Source organism: Calliphora vicina, chromosome 4 (assembly GCF_958450345.1).
Source record: "Calliphora vicina chromosome 4, idCalVici1.1, whole genome shotgun sequence".
Taxonomy (NCBI): domain Eukaryota; kingdom Metazoa; phylum Arthropoda; class Insecta; order Diptera; family Calliphoridae; genus Calliphora; species Calliphora vicina.
This window is the reverse complement of record NC_088783.1, coordinates 52,375,255-52,394,360: the sequence shown is the minus strand read 5'-3', so window position 1 is coordinate 52,394,360 and position 19,106 is coordinate 52,375,255. Positions and strand designations below refer to the sequence as shown.

The following is a 19,106-nucleotide window of genomic DNA, read 5'->3' as shown; positions in this document are numbered from 1 at the left end:
TTTGGTAGTTAGTTTCTGTAGTTTTTCTATTAAAAAAATTAACGGTTTATTAACAATTGATGGCCCATGAAAATGCTGTTTTTGTTTGAGTAAATAATATCGTGTAAGTGCGTGTGTGTTTGTAGACTTGCTCTCGTTCTCTTGGTTTTTCATTGTTTCTTTTGTTATTTCTCTATGGACGTATTGTTTTTGTTGTGTGTTGCTCCATTTATGTTTAAAATTTTCTCGAGTGTAAAAAGTGGGGAGCTTGCTAAATATTTTTTGTGTGTTTTTTGAAGCTGTCACGTTGACAGTCTCGCGCCTTCATTGTTTGCTTGCGGTAAAGCTATTTTTAGCGGTTTTCTGTTAGTTATTTCGTGTGTGTATTAAACTTTGATAAATCTTCAAATTTAACATTGTTCCAATGTCTGTAGTGAAGTTTAATTACATATTTGCAAAATAATATTTAGCAAAATTGCAAAATAATTTCCGTGTACATACAGTGAAGAAAATAATTCCATTATTAAATTTGTGTGAAATAATAGAGTGAAAGTTTTTCGGCTTCTTTTTTTTGTTTCTCAAAAATAATTCAATCTCTTTTTTTGTGTGTATCAAATAAAACAACAATAAAGTTGAACAAAATTTAGTTTCAGAAAATAAATAAAATATTAAAAAAATCATTGTCGCTTTCAGTTTTTTTGTATCTCATCATACCGGTATTTTTGCTGTGCGTGCTCCAACCAGCTGAGCCACCTTCAAATTATTGACATTTTATTTTACGCCTGCGTTTGCAAAAAACGAACACATAGAAACAGACAGACAACATAATAATAATAAAAACAACAAAAACAAGTTGAAAAATAACAACAACAACAATTACTACATCATATAAAAACATCCTTATATTGTCCATACACGACATCAACGAAAACCTCCCCTTTTTGTGGTGTATTTTTAAACCTTAAGCCGTCAACATGTATCGCATCGGGCCCATTGGGCGTAAATCGGGTTTCCATTCGAAAGAAAAGTGTCTCATTGGCTTGGTATTGGCCACTTTGTGTTTGTTATGTTTTGGCGGCATATTCCTGCTACCGGACAACTTTGGGGGCGAGCGTGTGCTTAGAGTTTACAAACAATTTCAAAAAGCCGGTCCTGAAATCTTTATACCAGCCCCTCCCCTGGCTGCTCATGCTCCCAAAGACCTCGATCCACATTTCATGAATGATCGCGTTAAACTGCAAGCCAAAATCAAAGAAGAATTGGGTGAAATTATGGATAAACCCCAATTGCAGCAAGATACCATGGATAGTGGAGCCGATGCGGGTGAACAGGATTCACCACAGCAATTCGATGAAACCGGCATGCAGCAGGGGGCTGCTCCACCACTCAACAATCAAGCGAAAAACAATGACAACAATCATTCCCCCGATGATGTAGCTGCTTTGGACAACAATAATCTACCCATTGGCAATGTTAATTTACAAATGCCCTTGGGCGGTCATGCGGACACCGATGCCAGTGTGGAGGATAAACGTTTAAAAGTTAAAGAGGTATGTACAAAACATCTATCTGTTTTATTTAAATTTTAATGATTTCTTTTTCTATACAAATGTCTGCCCATAAGGGATTTTCTTTTCTGTGGCATTTGTGTTCAATGCTATGGGAACTGAACAAATATGAGGGCTTATTTTGTGTATTTCTTTAACAACAATCATTTATCATTGTTAATAATGTTATAATTTGTTGTATAAATAATACAAAAAAAAAATATCAATCATCAATTATAATTAGCGTTATAGTGTAAAACTATATGACTATTTTACTATTGATTTGGTTTATTGAAAAATACTTTTTTTGTATCATACTTGAATTGTATCAACGTTTTATCAGAAAATTGAATTTATGGCTTTTGCTTAAACTAGAATTTCATTTAAATAGAAATGAATATGAATATTTAAATTTGAGATGATTCTAATCTAATGTTTGCTTTATGTGTTTGGAGGGAAACATGTTAGCGTCATTTAGAATGAGATATAAGTGGTTTAAGCTGATTTTTTTTAGAAATATAGAAAGTCAAACTTATTTTGTTTCTTACACTATAAAATTGGATTAAAATTCTGTAAAGAAATCATGATTTTCTTTAATTTAAAATTACTTAAATTTCAAAGGTTAGGACATTTGCAAACTAGATGAATATTGTATATCTTAAGCCACGATTACATTCGAGAATATTGTTATTGAAAATCTGTAAAATATATAAGCAATAAACTCTTAGTTGCTAAAATAAATTACCAACAAATCCAGAGGTGCTCAGATTTGCCTTCCCATAGTCGACCACTAACTCAAAAGCGTTTCTTTTTAAAAGCTTAGCTGCTTTATAATGCTTTCTACTTTAATACTAATCAAATTAATTGTATTCAATATTTCTCCATCTTAATTAAATAAACCAAGTCCAGTTTCATTTCAAATTCATTTTCAATACATACAATTTAAAGAAATCCTACAATTCTTGTTTCATCATCTATCATTTACTTATCTTACAAATAAATCTTAATTTATATTTGTACACAATGCTGTATTTCTATAAAAAAATATACAATTTACAAACTAAGACAGAATGACAAAAGTTGAGAAAAAAACCAAAATTAATTTACTAAACACTAGTTGTTTTTTCCATATTCATCAAGTGGCGTTATTTTTCATATATTCGCATTCGTTATTTTCGTTTTTTTATTTTGTATATTTCCTCACTGATGTGGGTCAGTAGTTTGAGTATGAATAGACGCCTGTAAATTCAAAACTTTTAATGATTAAAGATTAACAAATGAGACTTTGTGTGATAGAAACTGAAAAAAAAAAACTGAGAAATAATAAAAAATGCTTGAAAGAATAAATTTTTTATAAATAACAAAATAGAATACGTAAACAAATGGCAATAGAATATAGAAATAGAATCCAAAATACAGCAAAAAGATGTTTCAAAGCTTCTAACTGACTAACTTGCTCTTAAGTAGTGACGCATAGTTTTTTTTTAGCTTAAAACTACTTGTATTAAATTTATTCTTTAAGTTCTTTTTTGAAAAGGTTATTAGATAAGACTTTTTATATGTACTTTTATTTGGTTAATCAACCAAATAAACAACCTTTCCCTTAAATGTTTACGACGTCATCGTGTCTATAATTAAACTAATGTTTGTGAAAAATTCTCAAATCATTATGGCTTATTATCTCCTCTTACTGTTACTTCCCTGGTTGTTTTTTTTTGATAGTTTATGACTTTGTCGTTTATTTTGTTCTCTTTATCGACAAATATATTCCGGGATGTTATAAATATTTTGTGTACAGTGTAACCCTTGAGTTAGGAAACAAAATTTTAAAGTTATAAATGTTTAATCTGTCATCATTGATTTTCTATGCTGGTGGTCTAGTTTTGTGATTTCTATTGTTATTTATATAGAAATAAAAATATTATTTATTAATATTATGAATTATTTTTGTTAAACCAAACCAAAAACCTGTATCTTTTCAAACAACTACAACAACATTTTAATACCTTACTAAGTTATACAAATTTGGATTATAATTTTGAAATTTGTGTAAACAAATACCACAAACGTTTGTGTATTAAATATGGAATGTTAATTAGACTTAATAGATTTCTGTTCCTGAAGTTATAGAAAATAATATTTTCGTTAAAATTGATTTTAATGTAAATTCGATTTTGCTTTTATTCACAAACTTCTTGGATTAGAGATTATTAGAATGTTAATAAAATTATTTTAGTGAATAATACGAATTTTATTTAATTGTGCAATATTCTTTGCTTAATAAAACTGTTTTCGAAAATTTTGAAGATAATTTTCGATTTTTCGAAGATTTAATTTAATTGCGAAATTAAGTTTTTTTTTAGAATTATTAAACAATAAAATCAAATTTTATTATTTAGATCAAAATCATGATGAATTTAAGCTTTTTTCGGATAGTTCGAATTTAACTTCGAATTTTCGAACATCTCAAAAAATTACAAAATGAAGATATACGTTTTCAAATTTTAAACAGCTATTTACATCTCAAAAACTTGCAAAAAAAAGTATATATTTTTAGATTTTAAAAGGTCATTTAACTAATAATATCATTTATTTTTATAAATATAAAAAATCAGAATTTTTTCGAATTAAAAAAAAAATAATTTCGAAAAGTCAATTATTTATTTACAATTCTAGAAAACATTTAAAGGTCAATCATATTTTGCTTTATATTAGCTGTTTTCAAAAAATTTTAAATTAACTTCGAATTTTGGAACAGCTCTGAATTTTCGAAAATCTCAAAAAATTACAAAATGAAGATATACGTTTTCAGATTTTAAACAGCTATTTAAAAAATTGTTTGAATTTTTAAACATCTCAAAAAATTGCAAAAAAGTATATGTTTTTAGATTTTAAAAGGCCATTTAACTAATAATTTCATTTATTTTTATAAATATAAAAAAATCAGAATATTTTCGAATTAAAAAAAAAAAAATTTCGAAAAGTCAATTATTTATTTACAATTCTAGAAAACATTTAAAAGGTCAATCATATTTTGCTTTATTTTAGCTGTTTTCGAAAAATTCTAAATTAACTTCGAATTTTAATCAAAATTTTATTTATTTTTTTAAATGAAAATATTTATATTTTCAAAAAATTCAAAATATTTCAAAATTAGATTTTAAAATTATTCATTTAAAAAATATGGAAAATTACACTCTGATTTTTTTACACTTTTACACAACAAAAACTTGAACAAAATTTTTACAAAAAAATACAACTTTTTTTGATTTTTTTCTTATTTTTGAAAAGTGTAAAAAAATCAGAGTGTAATTTTCCATTTTTTTTGAAATCTCTTTGTGGTTTAAAATTTTTAATACGAATTTCCACAATAAAATTATTTATTTGAAATCTATCGCCCCTAAAGGGTTTTTATAGAGACTTTAAATTTGAAATAAAACAGAGAAACCCGTTTTAATTGACTTTATTAATTAGATAATAGGAATTTGGGCAAGTTGCCGCCCCGTGTAGGTGCAATTTTCACATACCCTTCGCAGTAATCAAGCTGGATTTTGGCAACAACGTGTCAAAATTCTAGCACAATTTTAAAAAGTTACTTAAATTTTAATTGGCTTTTGTTTTGTAATGATAAATTTCCAATAATATGAAGATTTTGAGATGGTTTCGAATCTTCGAACAACTCAAAATATTGCAAAATAAATTTTTAAGTAGTTTTAAGAATAATAAGAAAATTTTTGACTTTTTTCGAAAATTTTTAAATTAACTTCGAATTTTCGAACATCTCAGGTTTTTAATCATATTTTTATTTATTATAGCCTTCAGCATGTTTTGCAAATTACAAATCATGCCGTTTGTAATTTCTATATTTTTCATTTGTGTTATAAATTCGAATCTTCGAATATCTCAAAATATTGCAAAATAAATTTTTAAGTAGATTTAAGAATAATAAGAAAATTTATGACCTTTTTCAAAAATTTTTAAATTAATTTCGAATTTTCGAACATCTCAGGTGTTTAATCATATTTTTATTTATTATAGCCTTCAGCATATGTTGCAAATTACAAATCAGGCCATTTGTAATTTCTATATTTTTCATTTGTGTTATAAATAGCGGAGTCGATATAGTCATGCCTGTTTAAATCACCTTTCCTAAGTCACCACATACTTGACATACATGATTAATACATCAATATATTTGCTACAGAAACCGACTAAATTTCACTTCGGCGGCTCAAATCTGGCTGTCAGCCGACTAAATAATAACTACTCAAATTCTAAATAACTAAAAATATAAAAAGTGAAATTCCGAAAATTTTATGAAATTACTATTGAACTTTTTTTAAAACGGCGGCTATTTTCAAGCCGACTTATGCCCAACAAATTTTCGGCGGTGGCTTTTAAAATTTATCGGCGGCTTGGCTCAGCCGGCTTACAGCCGTTCGTCGCAGATCTCTGATCCGCTATAGTCCAACTTAGATTACTATTTAAAGAGAGGCTGATTTATAAGCAAATTTTTTTCATCAATTTTTTTTAACAAAATTTGTTAAAAAGATTTTTCCCCCAAACATTTTTTTTTTCAAAATTTCATAAAAAATAGATTTTCTCCTAATTTATTTAACCCCAAATTTTTTTCAATTCAATTTTTTTTCACATAAATATTTTTTACTATTTTCAAAATTTAAAACTATCTTAAAAGATTTCAAAATTTGAAGGTGTGATTACGAAATTTTAATATGAAATTAAATTACGAAAAAAATTATTTATTGGGAATTTAACAAACCTATAAAATTTTTGAGTTTTCAAAATTCAAGAACTCAATTTATTTGTTTCTAAATTTCTTTTATTGTTATAATGATAATGACATAATGATTTTAGATTCAAAATCATATGTGTTCTCAACAACATTCTAATTTATTTCAATTTACACCATTAAAATACATAACCAATCTCGTGTAAAATTGTATTTCCAAGAAACATTTTATGAAGTGTATTAGACTGAATGCGAATACGCGTGAGGAAATTTTTAATTTTTTTCATAATGAAAACAGTATTTTTCCAGGAAATATAGAATTTTTTTTTCGTGATTTACTCCTATTTTCCTTAAATAAATAATAAATAGCCAGCAAACATTGTATTTTTTAGTCTAAACTACAATGGATTATTTAATAACTTCCAGTTTTATATTATACTAGTTATACAGCATTTACTAATGTTAGTTCTTCAAGTTTCTCCAACCCACATAAACCTGCCTGTTCTTATTTATTTGCAAATAAAATATCTAAATTTGTACTGCATACTTTAGGGAGCATTGTTATTACAGCTGACTGGACTCAAAAAAAAATTTCCGAGTTTTACCCGGAATTTTTTAATTTTTTTCTTTACAAACCATCTACACAATTTAATAATTTAAAATGGTACATTGTAGTAATTATTTCACAACCCTCTGTAGGTATTTTTCAATTATTTATTTGTTTATTTTCAACACTAATTACTTTGTGCTTTCACAAAGAAAGCCAGACTATTTTTAAATTTGTTTTATCACCCAAATGATTTTAGCAAAACATATTAGTACTCGATTGTTTAAAACAAAAACTAATTTACTAAAACATTAATATTTTTTATCAGGTGTTTAAAAAAATTGTTGTATACATTATTTTAAAATTTTTATTAAATATAAAACTATGCTTTTGAAGAATTTATATTACATAACGAGGAGTTATGTTTATAAGTAGACTTGAACTGCTTTCAGGGTCATTTCTTATCAATAAATGTTTTTGTTACTTGTAGACGTTTTTGTGGTTATATTTGAACAAATAATGTAATTATTCATAATTATATTTAAATTCTCAACAAAAGTTCTAGTTTTTAGAAAACTTGCAATAAATTCAAATCATAAATTTGCTTGTCATTCTTAATATCACAATTTCTAACGAATTATATACTTGTAATATTTTAAATTTATATCAAAACTCTCCTAAAAGTGGTTTTAAAACAAGTATAAACAAAAGTACTTTATAATGTTAATAAACTTCTTGGAACTAATGATGATGCATCCAACCACTTCTAAAACATGTTCTGTGACTATAGATGTACTTTAATCTATAGAGTTAAGAAGAAGTAAGATTCAAAATCAGTTAAAGCCTGCACTATAATTCTTGCATCATCTTTTGTATTGTCTGGTTTTGACAGCCGTCAGTTGACTGTACCACGACCGAAGTTTTCAAAATCTCACAATTTTTCCATGCATATTTATAGACTCCAGTTCGCCAGCGAATTTGGAATCAAATCAGTGAAGTGATAAACCTCCATTGTTCTGTTTGGTGACAATCGCCAACCTTATTGTCACGTTCGTTCTAAGAGGTAGACCAGTGGCACATATCACCATTAGTTACGCCTCTAGACAAACCTCGCCATAATTGCTTATTGTGGACCTCAAGAATTCGAAATAGTTATTACGTTAATAGGTATCCGTTCAAATATTTTCGTTTTATGTACAGCTCACCTGGGTACATTTGATTGTTCCCTTTGTTCCTGTTACCACAATCAATAATCTTGACTTCCCTAACCCAGTCAGTTCTCATAAATGAAATATCTTAGGATTTAAAAATGAAAATTGCAATTCCGACGATTCTCTTAACAAACAGTCATAGATCCGTACATATCTTCTCTCTGGATATTTCCGATTTATTTTATCACATTCTTCGACATCTTGGTCTGATCAAGCTCTCTTGATAACCTCCATTTGAGATCCTTTAAGAGGTTCAGCTGCAGATTCCTTGGACTTCTTAGAGTCTCTCTCGATCATTCCTTCTTGGGCTGATCATCTCCTGATCAAGGTCTCTAGATAACCTTCATTTGGGATCCTTTAAGAGGTTCAGCTGCAGATTCTTTGGACTTCTTTGTAGAGTTGAATTCTCTGGACGCCTATTTAGGTTGTGAATTGTTAGACACCATTACTCTTGAGTATTTAAGCAGTCATGTTGACACGGGTGGTTATCATTAATTTCGTAACAATTTGCGACTAAAATTGCCACATACAGATCTTCTCTCTGGATCATTCCGATTTATTTCAGCAGCTTGCAGTAATCTTCAACTTCCAGATCAAGCTCTATGGATAACCTCTATTTGGGATCCTTTAAAAGGTCCAGCTGCAGATTCTTTGGTCTTCTTCTTAGAGTCAAATACTCTGGACACCTTTTTAAATTGTGACTTGTTAGACACCATTACTCTTGAGTATTTAAGCAGACATGTTGACACGGGTGGTTATCATTAATTTCGTAACAACTTGCGACTAAAATTGCCACATACAGATCTTCTCTCTGGATCATTCCGATTTTTTTTCACCAGCTTGCAGTATCCAGATCAAGCTCTCCGGATAACCTCTATTTGGGATCCTTTAAAAGGTCCAGCTGCAGATTATTTGGCCTTCTTCTTGGAGTCGAATTATCTGTACGCCTTTTTAGGTGGTGATTTGTTAGACTCCATTACTTTTGAGTACTTAAGCAAACTGCTTAAGGTATATTTGTATAATTACTGTTAACAAGGATCCACAGAATGATATTGCTAAACGGGGTTCGATGATGCATAAGGTGATGATCATTCGATTGAAATTCCACTGAATTTAAATAAACTTGCTCAGTTGAAATGGGACAATCTACATACATGCCAAGTGGCAAAGACTGTCATAGAAAGGGAAGTTTTTGAGATGTTATTAAACAGCGGAAGTGATATCACCAGTCTATGGCACTCCCTCTAGGGTAACACAATGAGATCAATGTTAAACGAACGCAAACGAGCTGCTTCCACAGGAAATGAAAGTTGCTGCCCGTGGAAACTAACCTGTGACCGAAAGTTCCTCCCAAATTTCTTGGTGAGGATCATCTTATTCAGATAGGCCAGAGACATTCTCGTTTCATTTCTTTTTTCATTTCTCCCTAGTACGGCTTTAATTTTGAATGTATCATGAAATGAAAGTGGACGACTTTTCAATGGGTTTCTGCCGAAATACTTTAGCATCTTTCGTACCATATGTTCAAGTCTCTGGTGATGTCATTATACTGTTTTGGTCCACCTTGGCCTCATTGATAGTAGGACATTGCTCAATTCTTTGCTTGTGCAGGAAACTCCTTTGGATTTAACAAAATACGAGGACAAAAACCTCTTGAACAGCAGTTATTTCATGTCACGAGTCCAAGACAAATCATTTTCTTCACAACGCCTCCTTGAAGATTGTTGCCATCACACTGTGGTTCCAAATCAAAATCTAGGTGGACAAAATTATAAAAATCGGTATCTTCAGAATTTGGAAAAACTAAGTTTTTTCGGAAGCTGACAATCTGCTCTCCTCCAATACAAATGGGTTTTTCAATCGGACATTTCGTTTTCTCGACAGAAGCGCCAGAAGTTCAAAAAATTTTGAATCATATTTTCGTTAATTTTTTTTAATATTTTACTGCTTTACTAAATTACATACAGCGGTTGACAAAACAATGGAAACTTTTCCAAATATTCCATATGTAGCCCAAAAATTTAAAATATTTTTTTAAAATGAAATTTTTTTTTTTTAGTATTTTACTTCAGAAAAAAGGGAATAAAATTAAAAATATTCACTATTTCGCTACTGACAAAACAATGGAAACCTTTGAACTTCTGCAAGAAAGAAGTGTAAAACGAAAATAATATTTAAAAGAACGATGTAAAAAGCATCCTGTTTACAGTTATTTTATTTTTAATTTTTCACAATTTCTTTTTCTAAGTTTTTCGCATAATTGCTTTTTTTAAAGCTGGTTTAAAACAAAAATGTATCTGTGACAAATATTCAATAAATAAATCAGCAGTTTCAAAAATTATAAAGAAATTTCGTGAGACCGGTTCTGTAAAAACTCAACATTTAGGTGGAAGGCCTCGTAAGACTACTCCTAGACAAGATAATTTAATAGCGAGAGAGTTCAAGAAATTCCCAAAAATAACTCCTCGAGAGTTTGTTAATAGCCTAAAATTAGAAATAAGTACCCGAACAGTTAGTCGCAGGGCAGATGAGGCTGGTCTTGGTTGCTATCGTCCTGTGAAAAAACCACTAATTTCTTTCAATTTGCCAGGGATCATTTAAACTGGTCGATACAGAAATGGAATACTGTCCTCTTTTCCGACGAATCCAAATACAATTTAAGAGCCAGTGATGGGAGAACATTTGTAAGACGACCAAAGGGAAAACAATTAGATCCAAAGTACACAAATAATACTGTAAAGTTTGGCGGTGGCAATATTATGGTATGGGGATGTTTTTTAGTGCAAGGTATGGGCCCAATTCATATTATAAAAGATACCATGACAGGTATAGGATACAGAACCATATTAAACGAAGTTATGTACCCATACGCTGAGGAAAATATGCCCCTAGTTTGGAGATTCCAACACGACAACGACCCGAAACACACCTCTAGGGTTATAACCGAGTGGTTACAATCCAAAGAGGTACGTGTTTTGAAGTGGCCTGTCCAATCGCCAGATCTCAATTCCATAGAAAATGTATGGGAAATTGTAGATCGTAAAATAAGGACCAAAATTACACCAGGAAGGAAGATTTATCGGAGGCGGTTATAAGGGAATGGCAAAATATTTCAAAGGAGACCATTGACTCTTTAATTGGTTCAATGCATCGTCGATGTGTAGCAGTTATAAAAAATAAGGAATACCCAACAAAATATTGAGTTATTGCAAAGTTTAGACAATATTTGTTAAAATAATACCTGAGTTTCCATTGTTTTGTCAATGCCGTAATAAAGAAATCTTTTAATTTTGTTTTCTCATTTTTAGAATTTAATTAATTATGTCCTTTTGTTTTTTGTTAAATTAAGTTAATAAAAGTATACAAATAAAATACTACAAAAATGTTAAAATTGTTTAAAAAGTTATTTCAGATTTTAGGCCACTAATGAAATATTTGGAAAAGTTTCCATTGATTTGTCAACCACTGTATATCTCAATTGTTTTACCATATATAAATTCATATTTCAAAACATAGATAAACATTGATATAGGCTTTTATTAAGTGTATATCTTCATATTTATGGGCCTCTTCATTTTCCTGTTATATATATATACATATATGTATATCATTTAAAGAAACTTGTGGGGAATCTTTGTAAGAAAGCACCCGACGAAATATTTTTTTTTAATTTTTACTGAATGGAATTTTTAGAACTATTTTTTTTTTATTATTGATTTTTATATATCTAGACCCTACTGTAACTTGAAAAAAGTTTATATTGATGTTTTTTATATTTTTTTTTTTTGGAATCGGAGACACCAATTCTATATAAAAAGAGAGCCAAATAATTTTGTCCACCTAGATTTTGATTTGGAACCACAGTGCATCATTGGTTCAATGACTAGATGAGTATCCTTTTGTTGGGGATTCATTTGTAGTTCAGAATTAACATGAGGTCAATACCACTGAAGTAACTTCAGCCCTCACATCACGTCAATATTGTTAGCCAGATGAACTTGAATAAATTGATTAAATTGATTGATTATTTTATTAAGCATGTTAGCAAAACACTTCAATAATAACGAATGTAACTTGGAATATTCATTATAATCCCTATGTAAAGTGTTATGAGTAATTTTATTTCAACAATAAATAGTTAACAATAAACATCTGTTAATATTTTTATCAATAATAAGGGAAAATTTATTAAATTTAATTATTTTTCTCAGTTCTTCAGAAAAACCCTTCATCTGACTCAGAAGCTAAAAACTTAGGAAATAAATTTGTTCAATCGATGGGAATTTAAGATACCTAAATTGTGTATATTAAAATGAAGTAATTATGTGGTATCTGCAGTTCTATAACAAACTCTAAAACATATGTCTTTAAAATACACATATTTATAATTTCTCTCATGTGTGAAATTCTTTTCAACACACAGACACACACCATTTGACAATGATCATGAAATGCTAAATTTTACATACAAACTTGCATTATTTAACCATAGATAATCGAGATATAGAAGAGCCAACATCCATTTATTCCATTAGAAAAAAAATAATTAAAATATTATTGCATTCAAGCGTAACTCTTCACTTCCAACAAAGTGTTTTTGTTGTTCTAGCTGCTATTATTATTTAGATTTAGTATTTATGAGTTACTGACCGGCCCGTCCCAGCCGGCTGTTTAAGAACAATATAATAATGAATGTATGCATGAATATATTGTAGTACGTGCGAGTTAAATTATTCAATAATTTCAATATTCTCAGCAACTGCTAACTATTTCTATTGCTATTTATTTCGAGAGTATTTATTTATACATTCATTTATTTATTTTTTTATTCATGTAAGCGCATGTACGCTGTAAAGTTAATGTGTATTTTAATTTGCTATAATTAGTTTTATACAATGAAGTTTACTTTGATGCTGGTAGATTTGTGAGGTACCCTAACAAAAAACTACAGGACAAGTTTATATTTATTTTATTTATACCCTACACCACCTTATTGGGGAGGGTATAATGCGTTTGTGCAGATGTTTGTAACGCCTAAAAATATTAGTCTAACACCCACCTTAAATTATACCGATCGACTTAGAATCACTTTCTGAGTCGATTAAACGATGTCCGTCCGTCCGTCTGGCTGGCTGGCTGTCCATGTAAACCTTGTGCGCAGAGTACAGGTCGCAATTTTGAAAATATTTCGATGAAATATGGTACATATTATTTTTTCGGCTCAAGGACCAAGCCTATTGAAACTGGCTGAAATCGGTCCATTATTTCATCTAGCCCCCATACAAATGTCCTCCCGAAATTGGACTTTATCGGTCATAAATGTTTAATTTATAAATGTATCTCCACAAATTGCGCTCGAAATAAGTATTATATATACAAATGAATTTTGTTACGATCGGTCCATAATTAGTCATAGCTCCCATATAGACCCGCTTCCGAAAATCACTTTAACGTGCATAAATCGCTTAAAAATGTTGGTATACTCACAAAATTCAACTTTCATGTAAACATATATCACACGACCTAATTTCATGGTGATTGGTCCATAATTGGACATAGCCCCCATATAAGGCCCATTTCCGAAAATTACTCAAAAATATAAATTATTGAAATTTTAAAAGAAAAATGTTTTGGCTTTTACTTAGTGTACGGTATTATATGGTCGGGCTTGACAGACCATACTTTCTTACTTGTTTTATTTTGGATATTAGATTGGTCAGTGATCAATTACGCTGCTCTGCTCTGGTTACCTTCCTTGAGTGATACCCAGTAGAGTTACTGCAAGTTTTCTCCAACTACCGCCAACCAAGTCATCAGCAACACTCTTTAAGATTCTCAAAATTCAATGACTCACTATGGTCATCTACGTTGAGTGATACCCAGTAAAGAAATATTCAAAGTTGCCAAATGCTGCCTTACGAACTGTCAATGGCTGCCTATAAATTATCTCGAAACACAAAGGTTCTTCCAGTCTGATTGGGATTTAGTCCGATTCTTATACAGTGAGCCTCAAAAGTGAGTATACACCAAAAATTATTTGATGTTTTTCAAGATAATGAAAATCCTGAAATGTATCTATCGATTAAAATTTAAAAGCTTCGGTTTGTTGGAGATTGGGTTGAATAATAAATTCGGTTGAAAAAAAAAAGATTTAAGTCGGACTATAATGATTTTCGTGATCTTAAAAAAATAAAAAAATTCGCTGGTGTTTACTCACTTATGAGGCTGTGTGTATATGGATCTCTGGAAAGATGAACTCCAACTAGGGGGGGAAATATAATTCCCTCCAGGAGTCATTGCTGCTGGGGTAACCTCGTAGAGGACTATGACTCTGTCATTTTGTTTGTTTAAAATGTCCTTCATTGTGAAAATTTTGACATTTATAAATGGAATTCTTCTATGGGAGTTACTTGCGTACTGATGAATCAGTTCATTTGATTTTTGCTTATATTTCTGCTTCAGTTCCGCCACAAGTAAATGTCCGGTATGTCTGTGGATGGATACCTCTGACATATTCATTTCCTGCGACATCATTTGCTCTTTTCGGAGCAGATTTTTTCGAACTCGGTTACCCACAGCTTTAATAGCTCTGGGAGTTCGCAAGTTGCGAGGACAAAAGATCTAGGGCGCACAACCACTCCATCAGTACTTGTAACGTTCATTAGTTTAGTTAGTTTGACACGGCGAGAAAGAGCTGAAGAGTTCCATATCCTATTAAGTTGGCCATAGGTACCCGAAATGCCTGATGTTGTGATAACCTCCAGAGTCACTTTATCAATTATAAAAGTGTTTTCAGTGTTTATTCGCATCACTTTAGTTTTGCCGATATTAATCTCAATACTAGATTTCTTAGCATAGGTCAAAATAAAAACAAATATTTTTTATCCCGAATTTTTTTTCAGCCAAAAAAATTTTTTTTCGCTAATAAATTTAAAAAATTTTATTTTTAAAAATTAAAAAAAAAAAATTATTTTAAAATTTAAAAAAAAAAAATTTTTAAATTTATTTTCAAATTTGGATTTTTTATTTTAAATTTTAAAGTGTAATTTGGTGAAAGGTCTCTTACATGATTATATTAAAACTTTTCGGTTTTGGAGAGAAATTACCTTTTTTCACCCCCTGGATCCGCGACTGATCTCACAGCTACATTTTGTATTTAGTACCTGGCCCATTAATAATATGTTTGCAGATCAGTTCCTACTGGGATGTCAACAAAGGCCACATCAAAATTACACCATCATGCACTTAGAGTCTTCCCCGACTCCATCTGGATATATTCTAACGCAGCATTTTTACGGCAGCTTTAAACGACATTCATAAAGATGCCATCAATTTGGCGATCGCATGATACGATACTAATGTTAACAAATGCAAGATTATAACAATTAACAGTTGCATGTAACCAGTGTAGCATAAACCTACTAACCATTAACGTAATATTATGTCTATTTGAAAGCCCATGTTAAAACTAAAAAACCCATTACAAAAACCTTTATGCGGAAATAATTGACGATCTAAATACTAACGGAAATTGCTAGGCATTATAAAAAAAATCTCATTAGGGTAGCCCCGTTTTGATGTTCATATTATTATACCCTTCATCTTCGTGATTTCCACAATATAATTTTCCGACCCTATAAATTCTGGATCATTATAGATAGCGGATTCGATTAAGCCATGTCTGTCTGTCTGTTGAAATCAACTTTCTGAAGCTCCCAAATAACTTACACGATTCATACATCAATATCTCCGGAATTCTTCCGGCTCGGTTGTTATTTAAAATCATTATAGATAGCGGATTCGATTAAGCCATGTCCGTCAGTCTGTCTGTCTGTTGAAATCAACTTTCTGAAGCTCCCAAATAACTTACACGATTCATACATCAATATCTCCGGAATTCTTCCGGCTCGGTTGTTATTTAAAATCGAGAAAATCGGTCCACAAATGGCTGAATATAAGGAAAAAATCAGGACAACCTCGATTTTTGAACTATACATTCTGTATTACCAAGTCATTAATATAGACAATATGGATATCTAATGATAGGTATTTGAAAGACCTTTGCAACGACGCGTCGTATATAAGACCATACATAGTAAGTTGGACCTACTATGGGTCATAATCGGAAAAAATATATTTTTTAAACCGAATTTTTTTTTTTTCATCAAAAGTTTTTTTTTCGCAAAATTTTTAAAAAAAAATTGTATAAAAAATTTTTTTAATAAAAAAAAACATTTTAAAAAACAATCGAAATTTTTTTTCCAAAAAATTAAAAAAAACAACTTTGGAAAAAAATAAATTTTATTTACCTAAAAATATTTCAAATTTTTATTTTGAAGTATAATTTGGTGAAGGGTATATAAGATTCGGCACAGCTGAATATAGCTCTCTTACTTGTTTTAAAATAAGATTTCTCAAAATTTTTGTCCTAGAATAAGTCGTTGATGAGATAGATCCAAGGACAAACAGCTGATATCAAGTTTTTCTGAAAGCGTTTCGAATGAGATGAAAACAATTACCGAGAAGGTTCAATTATATATGAATTTTTATTATTTGTATGTCTGTTGGGCCATCCTAATAATGTGATTATTTATAGATAAGAGGTATTAAAAACATTTTAAATTGTGATTTTCGGTAACACTTCAGCAGTCATATGGTAGTTAGTAGTTACACATTTAACTACAAACAATATATTCCTAGAAATAGTAGAGTAATCCACTGATTATATTTTTATTATTTACTTTTTTTTATAAATAAATTGACATAGTTACTGAATATATACATAAATAATGTTTTCCTAGAAAAATAAATTGAAATTATAGCCGATTATTGTAATGCCATTTTGTCTTTACTAAGACAATTAAAGAACAAATATTGAGGTGTAATCGTTTTTTGTTTTCTTTTTTTTTAACGCCAACAATTAAGTTCGTATAAAGGTATAAACTTTCATTACAAGTTGTTTAGTTTTAAGTTTCATTTGGTGTTTGGTTTTTTATTATAAGGTGGAAAAAATATTAAGAAATTTTATTTGAAATAGTTTCTTTCAAAGCAAAAATCATTATTAACAAATATTATTTAGTAATTGTGAATATTAGGCAATAAAATTGTTTTTGTTTTATATATACGACCAAATAAATGTTATGAAAAACAACTAAACTTACATCACTTTAGTTTCTACACAAGCCAGAGGGTAATTAATATTCATTGTCACGATATGATGACATTAAAAAGAATATATTTTAATTTCTAGTTCTATAGCGAATTGAGTGGTATATTTAGTTGTTAATGTTATTTGTAATAGATATACATAGCTGGAATCTTATTGATTACCTATGGCAATTTGTTCTAAACCAGGACATAACTGATTGGATAAGTCGTAGTTGGTTAAATTGGGAGAAAAATGATAAGGAAGAGTGCTATATTAGGCTGTGTCGAATCATATACACCCTACAGCAAAGTAAAAATAAATATATGGTTTGGTTAAGCCAATAAAATAAAACGATGATTTTGGTACAAGAACGCGACATTGGAACAAAATATACCGTTAATCGAGCTTTGTTTCTCCTCATTTCAAAATATTTTTGTATTCATTTGTTGTACTCTTATATACAGAGAGCCTCGAAAGTGAGTAAATACCACATTGATTTTTTTACGATAATGAAAATCCTAAAATCTATCCATCGATTACAATTTAAAGGTTTTGATTTGTTGGAGATTCGGCTGAATAAGGACTGAGATCGAAAAATTCTTAACATACATATACATCTATATATATAAAAGTGAATGTGTGTCTGTATGTATGTATGTTTATTATTTTTAGTTTGGGATCTATAGACGGCTAAACGGCTGAACCGATTTGCTTGAAATTTTTACAGTATATTTATGTATGTCTGGAAGGAGCTATAGGCTACTTTTTGTTTTGAAATTTTAAGTGGGCGTGGTACCTCCCATACAAAGTTAATTTTTAAAATCAAATATTTAGGAAACTATAATAGCTATAGTCCTCAAATTTTGCATGAGCAATTCCACTGTTTGTTTAAATATTTGCGGCAAAAATGGGAGTAGTAGCCACAGAGGGCGTATATATAAAAGTCAATGTGTGTTTGTTTGTTTGTATGATTGTTTGCGTATTTGTAATGGCACTCGACTTACAGTAAGGCAATTAATGAACAATCTAATCGGAGCGACCTTTATAACTGGGAATTATAACTTCGGAAATGCCATTTGATTTTATTCGATTACAGTTTCCTATTTGCTTAGTATTTGCAATGACAATTGATAAAGCCCAACGTCAGTGTTTGCAAGTTTGCGGACTAAATCTAGAAAATCCATGATTTTCACATGAACAGAAACTAATTTTAGATAGACTAAATATATTGTAAATCTTTACGGTACGGGTAGCGAAGCACACCGGGTTTTAGCTAGTACGTTAATAAAAATTAAACCACTAAACTTACATTTTTTTTTTATTTGATTGAAATTTTTATTACAATTTACAAAAAAAAAAAAAATATTTTTATAGTTCTAATCAATTGTGATGAAATTTTGAACCTTTTTCGGAAACCCTTCCATTATGGTTTTAACAGGGCTTTCTGTCACATTGTTCGAACAGGTTGTCTATCTCCGTTTAAAATCTACCACACGTTTGGACAACGTTTTTGTGCTCTCCAATTCTCTTTTAAAAAGAGACCAATATATCTTCACTGGCCTTAGCTCCAGGCAGTTTGGAGGATTTGTCTCTGTTGGTACAAATACAAAATTATTGTTCTTTTACCACTCAAACCTTTCTTACCAAAGTGACAGGATGCCAAATCAGGCCAAAAATAAGTGGACACATTAAGAATTCTTATGAATGAATTCTTATGAATGGTAGCATCCTTTTTATACCCTTCACCCGACAGAGATATAAGATTAGTATAGACAATATGGATATCCAATGATAGATATTTCAAAGACATTTGCAACGATGTATATAAGACCATAGTAAGGACGTACAATGAGTCAAAATCGGAAAAAATATTTTTTAACAATGATAAGAGAGTATTAACATCAAACGCAGCAACGGCCCCCAG

At 30.0% G+C, this 19,106-nt stretch overlaps 1 protein-coding gene across 1 annotated transcript in view; it reads left to right on the top strand.

Moving 5' to 3' along the window:
• The window catches only part of alpha-Man-Ia (alpha-Mannosidase class I a), a 342,150-nt gene that overhangs the window by 415 nt on the left and 322,629 nt on the right, over window positions 1–19,106 (top strand). Inside the window, exon 2 of the mRNA XM_065506852.1 lies at window positions 673–1,529. Within this exon, the coding sequence (XP_065362924.1) occupies window positions 954–1,529 (576 nt within the window). The 5' untranslated portion in view covers window positions 673–953. The remainder of the gene's footprint in view (window positions 1–672; window positions 1,530–19,106) is intronic.